At 43.6% G+C, this 15210-nt stretch overlaps 1 protein-coding gene across 1 annotated transcript; it reads left to right on the forward strand.

Moving 5' to 3' along the window:
* Positions 1–3958: 3958 nt before the first annotated feature.
* LOC111975988 (G-protein-signaling modulator 2-like) lies at positions 3959–15141 on the forward strand. The gene is made up of 14 exons (XM_070447673.1): positions 3959–4200; positions 6555–6776; positions 9041–9176; positions 9605–9744; positions 9952–10075; positions 10328–10443; positions 10832–10987; positions 12071–12179; positions 12723–12873; positions 13208–13287; positions 13512–13709; positions 13949–14111; positions 14392–14627; positions 14819–15141. Exons 1-14 carry the CDS (start codon positions 4052–4054, stop codon positions 14975–14977), a joined length of 2139 nt encoding a protein of 712 aa, XP_070303774.1. The 5' UTR covers positions 3959–4051; the 3' UTR covers positions 14978–15141.
* Positions 15142–15210: the final 69 nt, after the last annotated feature.

Below are 15210 nucleotides of genomic sequence, written 5' to 3' on the forward strand. Positions count from 1 at the left end.
GACCTTTATCAAGGTTGTCAATKATTTCTTAATAATTTTGGGCTTGAAGTGACAAATCCGAACTGCCCACTTTTGCAAATCCGTGTGAATGTGGTGTCTTTTCCTATGATGTGACACAAATTATTTTCATCCTACATTTCGTTTCAGGGCTGGGTTTTATTTTAATGTTACCACCCACCAGCATGTCATTGTTTATAAATCCAAAAACGCTGCACAGTTATTCCTCTTTGCGACTGAGATGAGCCAAACAGCCTTGTGTCCACTTGGCTGCCTGAGCCACGGAGCAAATTAAAATAGTGTGTGCAAATTTATTTTTGCACCTCCACTTTTTTTTTTACCAGAACATTATCATAATCCATTGGATCATTTGTAAATGTTCACTTATTTAGCTAGTCAGTATAAAATAATCTCCCCTAAATCAATGTTTATGACAAATCCAGCTCCAGACCCAGCCATAGAGCCAGCTGGCTAATCTTTTGAATACAGTGTWGTTAAAAAAGCAACAGATAACATTAMCTAGKTAATGTTAAGGTTAGAAAGATGGATAGGTAGCTAGATAGATAAGGTTAGAATGCTAGCTACACTGACAGCTGTCAGTTCCCTATTTGTTGGTGTTTATCAACTCCACATGGAAATTCACACACACAATTTGTATAAGTAGCCTTTGTCATTCTTCAGATGTGGAACTTAAACGTGCATTCTTCTCAAGGACAGAAAATCACATCAAAATAGTGGCGGTAACTTGTTCAAGACTTTTTCTAGTAGATGTTTTTTAAGACCCTTTTCTAACTGTGACCAGAAATCAAAGCCTTTGCTTTTTCCACATTTTTAGGATGGAAAATGGTTGAAAAACATATCTATGCCTTAATTTCCCCAAAATATAGACTCTTATATTTCATTTGACACCATTTGATATGCTCCTATGAACTTCACATGTTGGTGCTCATGGCTCCTTTTACATGGAAATGACCTTCACCATTACATATGATACATATGTCCAGCTGATGCAGCTTCTGGCTACTGTACCTGTGTCAGTGGGTCAGTGTTGCTATGGTGCTGCACATGGAGAATAAGGCCTTMCCCTCACCCAGCATCTCCAGTTTCCCTCTAATGGAACAGAGATGGGTAGATCGAGGGTGATTGAGAGATGGAGAGTGGAACAAGTGAAATGAGAGASGGGGAGCTTACTTTACCTGTGCGAGGTCTTTGTTCCCTTGTAGAGTATTTGTGTGGGGTATTTGTGTCACTGTGTCTCTTGCCCTCTGGCACTCACACAGCAGTAGCTTCATGACTTCCTTTTGAATTTGTTTGCATCTGGTTTAGATTTATTTAAGCAACTGAATTGTATTTCTCCCAGATGGTTGGTTGGGATCCCACCACCATGCTCTACAGCACTCTTTTACCCCACATGGTTTTAATGTGGATCACATAAGGACTTCTCTGCTTGCTATGCACCCAAATGGACACCAGTGTTTCTCTGCTAAGTGCGCAGGACAAGCAGCAAGCTCTTCATGTCCGCCACAGGTATGTGTGTTCTCTCCTCTCSTTTTGGGCATGTAACTATGCTGCCCTTTTTGGAATGTTGAAGACTTGCTGCTGAGTGCTTATCAATTAAAGGGATCTTATATAAATAAGAAATATTATAASAAATTATACCATAGTCTAATTCAAGAAAAAACTATTTTCCCAGGGCAGTAGGGAAGGAGTATACTAAAAATCATATCTGGCGTATTATCGAAAATGTATTGTGTTTAGTGTATTTTGGTTAATTCAGTGTTCAGTCTGTGTTCCCTGTGGTGACAATGACGGGGGTGTTCTCAGTCTCAGTAAACCTACCTCCCAGTGGGAGGCCAGTGATATGGAGTTGAGAGGCCTGTTGGAGTAGGCAAAAGAGGCCTGGGTTGTAAGCAGTGTCTCGTTCCTGTCAATATTTTATAGCAGAATGAAACAATAATGAGAATCCTCAAGCGATTGACTCGCTTTCAAATGTCTATACAGTTTGGCTTCTGTCCTCCACAGTGCACACTGTGTGAACCCAACCACACATTGGTGGGAACTCTCCATTTTGGAGCGTGTTTCTGAACTGAAGAATATTTTAAAATGTATACTATTGTCATTTCACAGACTGGTTTTCCTGGAATATAGGCCTAGTCTGAGAACCTCACTTACCCTGTCAGTCGAATACGTTGACATGTGTTGACAAACAGCCTTTGAGGTTTTTGGTAGAAAGCCATAGGATTGAATCCAATCCAGGGAATTCTATGTTTAAACTCCCATATCATATAGATTGCATAGCAACGTCTCTCTTGCTTGTAAAAATAGCCTGCCTCATTTCARGGGAGTAAAGATCCAGGTCAACAGACAAATAATCTCATGTCATTGCCATGTCCTTGACCAAAACCTTAATTCAATATAGCCTAACTCAGAGGCTTGACCTAACCAGTGCCTGGTCAGTTGGGGTTGTGGAGCTTTGATGCTGATCTGTTCTTGTGAAAGCTAATTTGTGGACATAGTGGTTGACCATAGCATACACCCAAGCCACGGGCACCTTGGGCCAGGACAGTCATTAATGAGTTAATGCACTAAATACACACAAGTGGATTTCTACAGATTGGCTTTATTTACCTGATTGAAGGATAAGGAGAGGGCTACAAGAGTGCATTGTGGGGAATGGAGTTTTTACCCTGTTCGATATGCTGCTGTAGTATCTGACTTCATGATATCTGTGACTTAAGCCTTGTTCACACTGCAGGCCTRAATACTCAAATCAGTTTTGTTTTTCAAATATTTTTTGGACTAATGACRGTCCAAACAGCAAGTTACAAATGACTAAATCGGATTTATGTGTGTTCAGACAGCAGTCGTTTGCTGACAAGGCTACGCTGGTTGTCATAGTAACGGTGTGTGTGTGTGCAGTGGTGTAGACTGATTGGTGGTGCTTGTGCTTCCTATCATTCAGAAGTTATGTAGCAAGCTAAGGTGACAATGCCTGCTATGGACATTTCTCAGTTGCTTTGATGTTCACAATCATAGGGTAAGAACACTTTTAAAGCCTTAAAGAATAAGATAATCCAAATTTCAAAATGAGTCCTAGCTAGCTGTTTTGCTTTCTAGCACATTCACTCATTTGTTTGTAAACAATTAACAAGCTAATTAGCTACCACATGTTCTTTTCAAACTGTCAACAGAGTAGCTAGCAAGCAACAAGATATACCAACTAATAATCTAAAAAACACTTGAGGGCAAATAAATCKGATTTTGACCTTCAGACACATGGCCAGGAATCAGATTTGTATCTGACTTCAAACCACCTACAAAGGTGGTTTGAAATGTGACTTGAAATATCCGATTCCATYTGCTTTTTGTCTGTTCAGAATGCAGGAAAAAGAACAGATTTGAATTGGATACGCAAATAAATAGGATTTGAGTCACTTCAAAGTGCCAATGTGAACACGGCTAAAGAGTCCGACCTCACTGAATCTCATGTACGGGTTCACTGCATCTCATCTCGTCTCTTTTTATTAAGATCTGTTTCAAGACAATAACATCTTTCAATAAGTGTCCAGTATTATGGCTAACTGCTTTATTGTGACACCAGTAAAAAGGAGTGAGTTTGACAGAGTGCATTAGTCGTCCCCAGAGCCACTTAGTAGCCCCTGTAATTACCTCTGAACATGCTGGCTAATGAGATGTGACACACACCAGCCGGTGGCCCAGATGAGGAGGGAGACTGAACCAGAAATGCAGCCGTCGGCTTAGCCCAGCTTACTGTAGTCACTACAATTCCTGAACCCATTCCTGTACGTGAAAACCTAACGTTACCCGGAGACTGAYGCCCTGACTGAACTGTCAACAAAAGATTTGACGCTCTGGACATCCAACTGGGAGGGGTCAGGAATCTCTGGACAGAAGGCAGTTGTAGCCCAAAGTTGTGCTGTTACGMCAGGTCAGAGAGACTGTTTTAGAGACTGTGTCGTTGGCGGAGAGTCTTACTAGGGAGAGGAGGTTTTTTGGCTGTGTCTGGGCTGGCTAACAGGTCATCGTCCTCGGTATGTGTCAGCATGCGAAACGACAGCAGCTGAGTTGTCTCACCCTGAAGGAGCAGGTCTCAATCATAACCAGTGACAGAGTGATCGAGAAGCTTGAGATGTCCATCCTGTCAAGGGTCCGAGAGTGGGTGAGGATGAAAAGAGGCAGCAGGTACAGTACTGTATGTTGTTTTAAGGTACAGTACTGGATGTTGTTTACAGGTACAGTACTGTATGTTGTTTTAAGGTACAGTACTGGATGTTGTTTACAGGTACAGTACTGTATGTTGTTTACAGGTACAGTACTGTATGTTGTTTACAGGTACAGTACTGTATGTTGTTTACAGCACTGAGGTCTATTGAAGACTGCTCTTGACTGGCCCAAAACTTAGGCATTATATTCTAATATAACTCTAATCACTGTAACGATTTGTCTTGAGATGGACATTGGTTTGTGGTGAAGTGCTATTTTTCAGCTAATGTTCACTAAAGTTTGAATCAGATGCTGGGAAGTGTTTGATTGGTATGAGGAGAGCAGGTGGTTATTGTATTTCAGGTATTGGATTGAGTTGACAATGTTCTTACCACTCCAGACCCCATGCATACAGCAGGCTGTATGTAATATGCTGTGCCATATGGAGGTGGGAGTCATGCTTGGACTAAGCCATGATGTAGGTTAATAATGATGTGATGTCATAATAATCCCATAGTTTCCACCACCTCAGCACTATATTCTCCTGGTAGATAATCTCGTCCCCAGGCTAATAGCCCAAGAGTCTGGTGAACGACATTACTATCCTGGAGAGAGCATATGGAATCACTTGTTATTGTTTTTCTGTCTTTATCTGTAGTGGCATGAAAGGAAGCCTGAAGCCTTTCCTTTTAAGAAAGCAACAGAACTTCCTGGAGGAGTAACCAACCACAGCTGTTTTAGAAGCCAGTGGTGGCAGGGTGTGGACTGTGGAGTTCTACAGTATAGATGCAGATCCTAACCACAAACACATATGGGTGTGCTGTGGAGCCGAACTGCATTGGTGGAGAGAAGTTTGGTTCTGTATACCAACATGACAAGGTATTTCTACAGTCCATGTCATTGGTCTGGTGTAGGGCTGTGATGGTCATGGAATTTTGGATGACAGTAATTGGACAGCCAAATGACCACTTCACCGTAATAACTGTTTGAATAGGCAAAAAAWTTGTGTGACTACACATTTTCTCCTCTCATCTGCTACTAACTGCATGTGCTGCCATAGAAATTGAATATATAGAACAGGCAATGATGGCATGATGGGTGGACTGCTGTAAAATGTGTAAAATATGTGCTATGATTTGTTGATTCAACTCAACTGACATTACAAACAATACATTCCATTGCATGAGCCACATCAGTAACATAATTTGAATGAACATTCTACATTAACATGGAAATTATTGCATCACAATACCAGACAGCCATTGCGAGTGTACCCATGAGTTTACCAGTCAAATTACCAGGGTTAGAGGTTCCAAGCCCTTTCTTTTGATTATATTTATGTGTGCTGCTGCATTGTGGGGTGCGTTTTCTAGGCAACCGAAGAKCCAGTTGCTTGTTTCTGCAAGGCGCAACAAAGCAAAGATGATTTAGTATGAAGATTTTTAGAAACTGCTTCTCCAACGGAAGTCCCCGATCAKAGCTTTAGGCGATGTCATGGCGACGTTGGCTAGCTAAACTTGCGCMCAGAAACACGTCATTGGGACTAACAGTTGTGTCACGACGAACTGCGCATGTGCATGCCATCAAACGAAAGTCACTCCTTCGGTAAAGTTGTCTTTGGCTAAAAGAAAAACGTGTCAGTTTGTCATTTTCATAAAGTTGGAGTAATAACATGTTTAGCTACTTAAGACATTGGCTCGAATCTAGGTTGTGCCTTTAGAAATCGAGAAAATGAACAACTAGGGAATCATTTTTAGCTTATCTCATTGACTTCCCAAACCCTGGTCGAGTCTGCCAAGTCTGCTTTGCAGGAGTCCCCGGAAGTATCACGATGTTGGGCCTCTGGGTTTAGAAACTCTGAACAAATTTTCATAACATTTTTAAGAGTCCATGTTATGGCCGAAACTGACTCAATCGCATAAATTCGTGGCGGTCKCATCTTTAGTCAGCTGTTGTTGTTTTATTTACGGCTATGGCGGTTATTTTATTTTCATGATGGTCTTCATACACGGTAATTGTGCCAGTTTGAGTGCCAGTCTGTTTGTGCTATCATGCCAACTCTTGTCATGCCATGTTTGGCTTGACAATGATAGCAGTTGTCATGTGTGCAAACAGATCTGAATGGGGCAGTACTCTGACCGTAACTGATCCTTTTGCTTTTTTCTATCTRATGGTATGTGTATATTTGTTGTCAAGTGGTGGTTGTTGTTGTTGGCTTTTAATGTTGTTTTATCCTGAATTTCCTCTGATATTAGTTTATGTTCCTAGACAGTCTGATCACGCACACACACATAGAGACTATGGGCTATAATGTGTTCTTCTTCTCCTTCTAGGATGGAGACGTCTTGTCTGGAGTTGGCCTTGGAGGGGGAGAGGCAGTGTAAGGTGGGGAATTACCGTGCCGGGGTCTCCTTCTTTGAGTCGGCAATCCAGGTTGGCACAGAGGACCTCCAGATCCTCAGCGCCATCTACAGCCAGCTGGGCAACGCATACTTCCACCTGCAGGAGTACAGCAAGGCTCTAGAATACCACCGCCACGACCTCAACCTCACCAGGTACACAATACCGCCTCAACCTCACCAGGTACACAGCACCGCCACGACCTGACCAGGTACACAGCACCGCCACGACCTCACCAGGTACACAGCACCGCCTCGACCTCAATCTCACCAGGTACACTGCACCGCCACGACCTCAACCTCACCAGGTACACAGCACCGCCTCAACCTCACCAGGTATACAGCATCACCACGACCTCAACCTCACCAGGTACACAGCATCGCCACGACCTCAACCTCACCAGGTACACAGCATCGCCACGACCTCAACCTCACCAGGTACACAGCACCGCCACGACCTCAACCTCACCAGGTACACAGCACCGCCACGACCTCAACCTCACCAGGTACACACACTTAGCAGGACCTCACACTGACCAGGTACACAGCACCACCATGACATCACAACACAGCTACAACCTCACTCTGACCAGGTGCACACTACTGCCATGACCTCACTCTGACCAGGTGCACACTACCGCCATGACCTCACTCTGACCAGGTGCACACTACCGCCATGACCTCACTCTGACCAGGTACACAGCACTAGAGGTCGACCGATTATGCTTTTTCAACGCCGATACCGATTATTGGAGGACCAAATTACATTTGTAATAATGACAATTACAACAATACTGAATTAACACTTATTTTAACTTAATATATTACATCAATAAAATCAATTTAGCCTCAAATAAATAATGAAACATGTTCAATTTGGTTTAAAAAATGCAAAAACAAAGTGTTGGAGATGAAAGTAAAAGTGCAATATGTGCCATGTAAAAAAGCTAACGTTTAAGTTCCTTGCTCAGAACATGAGAACATATGAAACCTTTTAACATGAGTCTTCAATATTCCCAGGTAAGAAGTTTTAGGTTGTAGTTATTATAGGAATTATAGGACTATTTCTCTCTATACCATTTGTATTTCATATACCTTTGACTAGTGGATGTTCTTATAGGCACTTTAGTATTGCCAGTGTAACAGTATAGCTTCCGTCCCTCTCCTCGCCCCTACCTGGGCTCGAACCAGAAACACATCGACAACAGCCACCCTCGAAGCATCGTTACCCATCGCTACACTCTGCAAGGGGAACAACTACTCCAAGTCTCAGAGCGAGTGACGTCACCGATTGAAACGCTATTAGCGCGCACCCCGCTAACTAGCTAGCCATTTCACATCGGTTACACTATGTACAATTCTGGCAAATTAATTACGGTCTTTGTTAGGAATAAATGGACTTCACACAGTTCGCAACGAGCCAGGCGGCCCAAACTGCTGCATATACCCTGACTGCTTGCACYGAACGCAAGAGAAGTGACACAATTTTCCTAATTATAAGAAATTCCTGTTAGCAGGCAATATTAACTAAATATGCAGGTTTAGAAATGTATACATGTGTATTGATTTTAAAGAAAGGCATTGATGTTTATGGTTAGGTGCAACGACAGTGCTAAATCATCAKCCGTTTGGCGAAGTAGGCTGTGATTCGATGAGAAATMAACAGGCACTGCATCGATTATATGCAACGCAGGACACGCTAGATYAACTAGTAATATCATCAACCATGTGTAGTTAACTAGTGATTATGTGAAGATGTATTGTATTTTATAAGTTTAATGGTAGCTAGCAACTTACCTTGGCTTCTTGCTGCCCTCGCGTAACAGGTAGTCAGCCTGCCACGCAGGCTCCTCGTGGAGTGCAATGTAAGGCAGGTGGTTAGAGCGTTGGACTAGTAACCGGAAGGTTGCAAAAACGAATCCCCGAGCTGACAAGGTAAAAATCTGTCGTTCTGCCCCTGAACAAGGCAGTTAACCCACCATTCCTAGGCCGTCATTGAAAATAAGAATGTGTTCTTAACTGACTTGCCTAGTTAAATAAAGGTGTAAAAAAATATTTWWAAAATCGMCCAAKTCGGTGTCCAAAAATAACGATTTCCGATTGTTATGAAAACTTGAAATCGACCCTAATTAATCGYCCATTCCGATTAATCGGTCGACCTCTACACAYCACCGCCATGACCCTTAGAACCTAAGGTCTGCCCTAAGCCACTGCCTTTATTCAAGTGAAGACGTCATAAGACTAGGCAAGTATGACAACGAGAAGCTATGCTGCCCTTGAAAACTGTTCCAAGGCGAGGTTTGTTAAGCTCTTAAAGGTAAACGTCTGAAGAAATGAGAGCTGGGAGCTGGGGAAGTGGCATGGTACTGTAAATCGTTGACATGTCTAAGATTCTGTGTGGGGATGTGATTTCTCTCCAGAACCATTGGAGATGAACTTGGAGAAGCAAAAGCCAGTGGTAACCTTGGGAACACTTTGAAGGTTTTGGGAAGGTTTGATGAAGCAGTGGTCTGTTGCCAAAGACACTATGACATTACCAGAGGGATGTACGATAAGGTGAGTACAAGTAATATACTGTGATTGTAATGAGTAGTAGTCATCAACCCTGGTCCTGGAAAGCTAGAAGGTGTGCTGATCGTGGATCCAGCCCAACACTAAGACATCTGATTCAAACATTCAACCAAAACATCAAGACCTTGGTTAACTGAGATTTAGTGCTAGACTGGAACGAAAGCGTGAATACCCAGGACTCTCCAGGACTCGGGCTGGTGACCACTGGTGGTGGCCATAACAGGCAGCTTGGTCTCCCACAGCTGAATAGTTGGGGAACTAGAATAACTGAGGCATAGTTATGTGCTGATGTCTAGAATAGTTTGACGCCCGACCCCTGTGTTTGTGTGCTGGGTAATGTATTTTAAGTGTATAATTACAACGTTGGTTATATTGGTCTGTTCCTGTGTGGTGGTGCCTGTGTGTGCATGTAGGTTGGGCAGGCCCGAGCACTGTATAATTTTGGCAACGTTTACCATGCCAAGGGGAAAAGCATCTGCTGGACTGGAGCAGAGCCAGGAGAAATCCCTGAGGAGGCCAAGGTCGCTCTGAACAAAGCCACAGAGTTTTACGAGTGAGTTAATCTCGTTTCTAAAATTTAAAATGTGTCAATAGATAAATGTGACTTTTGTTAGAATTAAAAACGTAACACACTATCTATGATGGTGTCTGCTGAAAAATAAGTCGGACATTTTACATTAAATGACAGTCTGTGAATAAATAGACTTTTGTAAATGTGTTACCTTTTTATATATTTTMTGTGTGTTTCTGTTTACCATAGATTCAACCTTTCCATTGTGAAGGACTTGGGGGATCGGGCAGCACAGGGGCGGACCTATGGTAACCTAGGTAACACACACTATCTGCTCGGAAACTTCCAGCGAGCTGTGGTGGCCCATGGACAGGTACATACCCTAACTTAGTGGCAGCATAGAACCTGACTTGCATCCATAAACAGTCAAGGTAATAGATTATAACAGGATGCGTCCCAAATGGCGCCCTATTTACACTATATAGGCAATAGGGGGCCATTTGTGGCAAAGMGATGGACATCCCTGTGTAGATAATGTTGTATTGCATGATCTCTCCGTTATTATGTAGAGGGATTGAGAACCTGTAACCAATGACCAATCTGCTTCTTTAACTTATTGTTGTAGCGTCTCCTCATCGCTAAGGAGTTTGGGGACAGGGCGGCTGAGAGGAGGGCCTACTATAACCTAGGCAACGCTTACATCTTCCTGGACCAGTTTGAAGTGGCGGCTGAACATTACAAGTGAGTAGTAGATTACTAAACTCAGCGGCCCAGTGCTTTTTCAGACACGCCTGTCTAGTGCTCTCTAGTTGGTCCAGACTTGTTTGACAGATGTTCGCTAACTCTGGTGCAACTTTGGTGGAACGCATCCCTTCTTACTTCTGAGATGTTTGTTTTTGTTGTACATTGTCCCTGTCCAAATTAACTTGATAAACTTAATAAATAAACATGAGTGAGGGCAAGCAATCAGAAGAGAAGGAGTTCTAGTGAGGTGAAAATGATAAGGAAATATAGTGTTTTGGCAGTCTCTGCCCACAGTTACACAAGCAAGACTAGTTTTTGGTGGTGACCCCTTACTCACCCTCTGACCCTTGACCTGTCTGTGCCTCTGCCCTCCCCCTCTACCCAGGAAGACTCTGCAGCTGGCCATGGTGCTGAAGGATAAGGCTGTGGAGGCTCAGGCCTGTTATAGCCTGGGGAACACCTACACACTGCAGCAGGACTACCAGAGAGCCATCGACTACCACCTCAAACACCTTATCATCGCACAGGAGCTCAAGGACAGGTACACTATATATACAAAAGTATGTGGACACCCTTTCAAATTAGTGGTTTCGGCTATTTCAGCCACACCTGTTGCTGACAGGTGTATAAAATTGAGCATACAGCCATGCAATCTCCATAGACAGACAAACATTGGCAGTAGAATGGCCTTACTGAAGAGCTCTGTGACTTTCAACATGGCACCGTCATAGGGTGCCACCTTTCTAACAAGTCAGCTAGAGCTGCCCCGGTCAACTGTAAGTGCTGTTATTGTGAAGTGGAAATGTCTAGGAGCAACAACGGCTCAGCCGTGAAGTGGTAGTCCACACAAGTTCACAGAACGGGCCTGCTGAGTGCTGAAGAGCGTAAAAATCGTCTGTTCTGTTGCAACACTCACTACCYAGTTSCAAACTACCTCTGGAAGCAACGTCAGCACAAGAACTGTTCGTCTGGAGCTTCATGAAAGGGGTTTCTATGGCCGAGCAGCCGCACACAAGCCTAAGATCACCATGCACAATGCCAAATGTCGGCTGGAGTGGGGTAAAGCTCGCCGCCACGTTTGGTCATGTAGTGACACACACACACACACACACACACACACACACACACACACACACACACACACACACACACACACACACACAGAGTAATGCACAAACATTCTAACCTGGAAAGTAAACATGTGCATTGAATTTATTTTTTAAAGATAATGGTGAATATGTATCAGAGAGTTTAATTGAATTTGCTGTTGTGTGTGTGTGGATGGAGGGTTGGCCTGAATGGGGGTCCTGACTAGCTATTGATCCACAGGGCTAAAATGATACATCACAGTAATCAATGGAGGCCCACAGAGACACCCAGCTCCAGCATCAGATTACTGACACAAGTGATGACATCAGGAAAACAGCCCATGAAAAGGGATTCTACAGTCTATGGAATCAGCATGTGCATTCAATATGAGCTTGATTGTTACTTACTTACTTACTTACTTACTTACTTTATCATCTTTACCCTGGACACACATGCTTTGTTGAACATGCTCAATGTGATCACAGTAGTGAAGTGTTCTCTAAATTCATTGGGGCTCCTCTCTCTGTTTGTGCAGGGTTGGGGAGGGCAGAGCGTGCTGGAGTTTAGGAAATGCCCACACAGCCTTGGGGAATCATCAGAAGGCCATTCACTTTGCTGAGAAGCATCTGGAGATATCCAAAGAGGTGTCTCTTACTTACTTACTTACTTTATCATCTTTACCCTGGACACACATGCTTTGTTGAACATGCTCAATGTGATCACAGTAGTGAAGTGTTCTCTAAATTCATTGGGGCTCCTCTCTCTGTTTGTGCAGGGTTGGGGAGGGCAGAGCGTGCTGGAGTTTAGGAAATGCCCACACAGCCTTGGGGAATCATCAGAAGGCCATTCACTTTGCTGAGAAGCATCTGGAGATATCCAAAGAGGTGTCTATTTACTGCTACTGGTCAACGGTGTACTCCTCCCAATCTAATGCATGTTATCAGTACCTGTTATCTAGTCACAGCTCTTTCTGCTGCGCATCGGAGGAACTACATGGAAATAACKTGCTCATTATTATCCAATAAATCACAACTCTGCGAATTCCCTATGGATAAAATAACTGAGGGGAGGGGCGATGACAACAAAACKTCAACTCTATATGGGCACATTATTCCCTTGCTATGTTTAAGTTATGTTCTTATGTAGCTAGTTCTCCCTTTTCTCTTCTCATCCTGTATCTGGTCCAGACTGGAGACAAAAATGGTGAGGCAACAGCCAGGATGAATATGGCAGACCTGAAGTTAGTGCTGGGTCTGGGTCAGAACCCAAGCTCAAGCCTCAACACCAACAACAGCTCTGTTCTGACTGAGAACCACAGGAAGCYGGATACCTTACCAGGTAAGTCCCTACAGGCCTACCTACCTGTAACATTATTATTATTATAAACTATATTTATTGAGTTTAGTTTAAATAAAAATGGTCCTCTGTGGCTTAGTTGGTAGAGCATGGCGCTTGCAACATCGATRGTGGGTTTGATTCCTACTTTGGATAAAACCGTATGCTAAATGGCATTTATTATTATTAAAAATAACCATTATTCTATTTATACTCATTATTCTGAACCCTACACAAATCTGTAGTTCGGAGTCAGTCCAGGTGRAAGCCTGGCAAAGTGACACGAATGCCTGTTGATCCATATTGGAGAAATACCCACCTCTGATGTTTGTTTCAGGTGTGAAGTCAGAAGGAAGGAGTAACAGTATGGAGAACTTGGAGCATATAGGACTGGGCCCTGAGAAAACAACTGTAGAAGTGTGTACAAAAATATGTACAGTACACATGCATATTAACACTCACATAGGCTTAGGAGCAGAAATGTCTCTCATCAGTCATGTTACAATTGTATTGATTTATGTAAATGTTGATTTTATTGATTGGTTATATAGCAGCAGTGACATCTCAACTAAACTGCCAAGACACCACCTATCACCCCCTGCCCTCTGTGTTGTTTCATGTACCGTCTGCCATTACCACAGAACTGGGACGAAGATGTATTTAGGCCTTCTAACCCTAAATCCAGCATGGCCAAGGCCTCCTCCAAACTGTTCTTCATCAACCGGTTCAGAGGGAAGAAACACAAGAAACACAGCTCTCCTACCAGAGATGGGGTCCTCCAGGACACCAGCAACAAGCCCACGGCCCGAGAGATGGACACACATACGTCTGGAGMCAAGGTAGCTTTAACCATAGAGATATGTCTATACATAGAAATAATAGAATTGGTCTGGCTATTATTTTAAATTCTATTCCTATGGCTTCAACAGCCTACTGTGGTTTCACTACAGTAGATCCATAATGTGGTATATCCAGTCTATTGTTACATGCTCGCCTTAGTAATAGTCTTTCTGATGTTTGTCGTGACAGTCTTTTCTGGTTGTTTTAATGGGTGTTTTGTTGATCTTTTCTACTGTAGATCGGATGTTCTGACACTCTGGGTGACGATGGCTTCTTCGACCTCCTCAGTCGTTTCCAGGGCAGCAGAATGGACGACCAAAGGTGCTCCTTATTGGACGGCGAGAGCCGTCTCTCCGATCCCTTCTCTCCCTGTACTACCCCGCCCGTAGCCATGAGGAAATGTGAGTTACCCCGGCCCCCCTCTGCATGCCACACCCACCAATGTTGCACTTGGTGACCTAAGTGTCATCCAATGCCTATCCATGCCTGTTCCTTATTCTCTTGTTTGGGGATAGGAGCTCATGCYCTGGTTATTTTACTCTGTTAGATTTTTGTGATTATGATAAATAAAACAGGTTTGGGAAAAAGGTTGCTTTGGAGAAGTGGATTTCAGGCTAAACTGAAACTACTTCCTTCCACTCATTCTATCCTCACCTCCCTTTCCTCTTCCACCTCTTGTAGCTACTTCCGCATGCGAGGCCAACCCGGAGCCTGGGCATTTCCTGYATCTGCAGGACAGCTCCCAGTGCAGTCAACTGGACGAGCAGAGAGCCAGCGTGGGCAACAGCCTCCCCGGTCTACGTCTCAGCACCTCCGATCAGTCCATCAGGCCCCACCCCATGCTCAGTCGCCTGATGACCAGTGCTGACCAGCCTCAGGCTGACGACGTCTTCTTTGACATGCTAGTCAAGTGCCAGGTAATCAAGACATAGCCTATTTTAGTTGGTTCTCTGACAATGAAGTTAGTATAAGCCTATATTTGCTTACATAATGAATTAGCACCTATTGTAAAGATGAATGGTAACTCATGTACCAAAGTTATTGAAAAAGACTACTGATACTGCTGATTTGAGATCACAATCCGGTCTGTCCCGATGTGCTTGTGTAGGGTTCAAGACTGAATGACCAGCGGTGTGAAGAACCCRCTCCCTCCACTAGAGGTCCTACTGTCCCAGCTGAGGACTTCTTTAGCCTTATCCTGCGCTCCCAGGCTAACCGGATGGACGAGCAGCGGGTCCCACCACCACCCCTAACTGACCAGCTTTAGTCTACTTCTACCTATCCTCAGCTTCTCTCAGCCCAGAAACCAGCACACCGATGCATTCCTCTACCAAAGCCCTAACTGAAAATGGATCTACCCCCCAAACTACTCTAGAAATCATGGAGTCCTAATGTACAGACTTATTATTCTGGCAGAGATTTTACATACTTTTGTTATGTTGATTGGGCTTCTTTCAGCCTTTCTCTGTGTGTGAATGACCCAGACAGTGCAATAAACTG

Source organism: Salvelinus sp. IW2-2015, linkage group LG16 (assembly GCF_002910315.2).
Source record: "Salvelinus sp. IW2-2015 linkage group LG16, ASM291031v2, whole genome shotgun sequence".
Lineage (NCBI taxonomy): Eukaryota > Metazoa > Chordata > Actinopteri > Salmoniformes > Salmonidae > Salvelinus > Salvelinus sp. IW2-2015.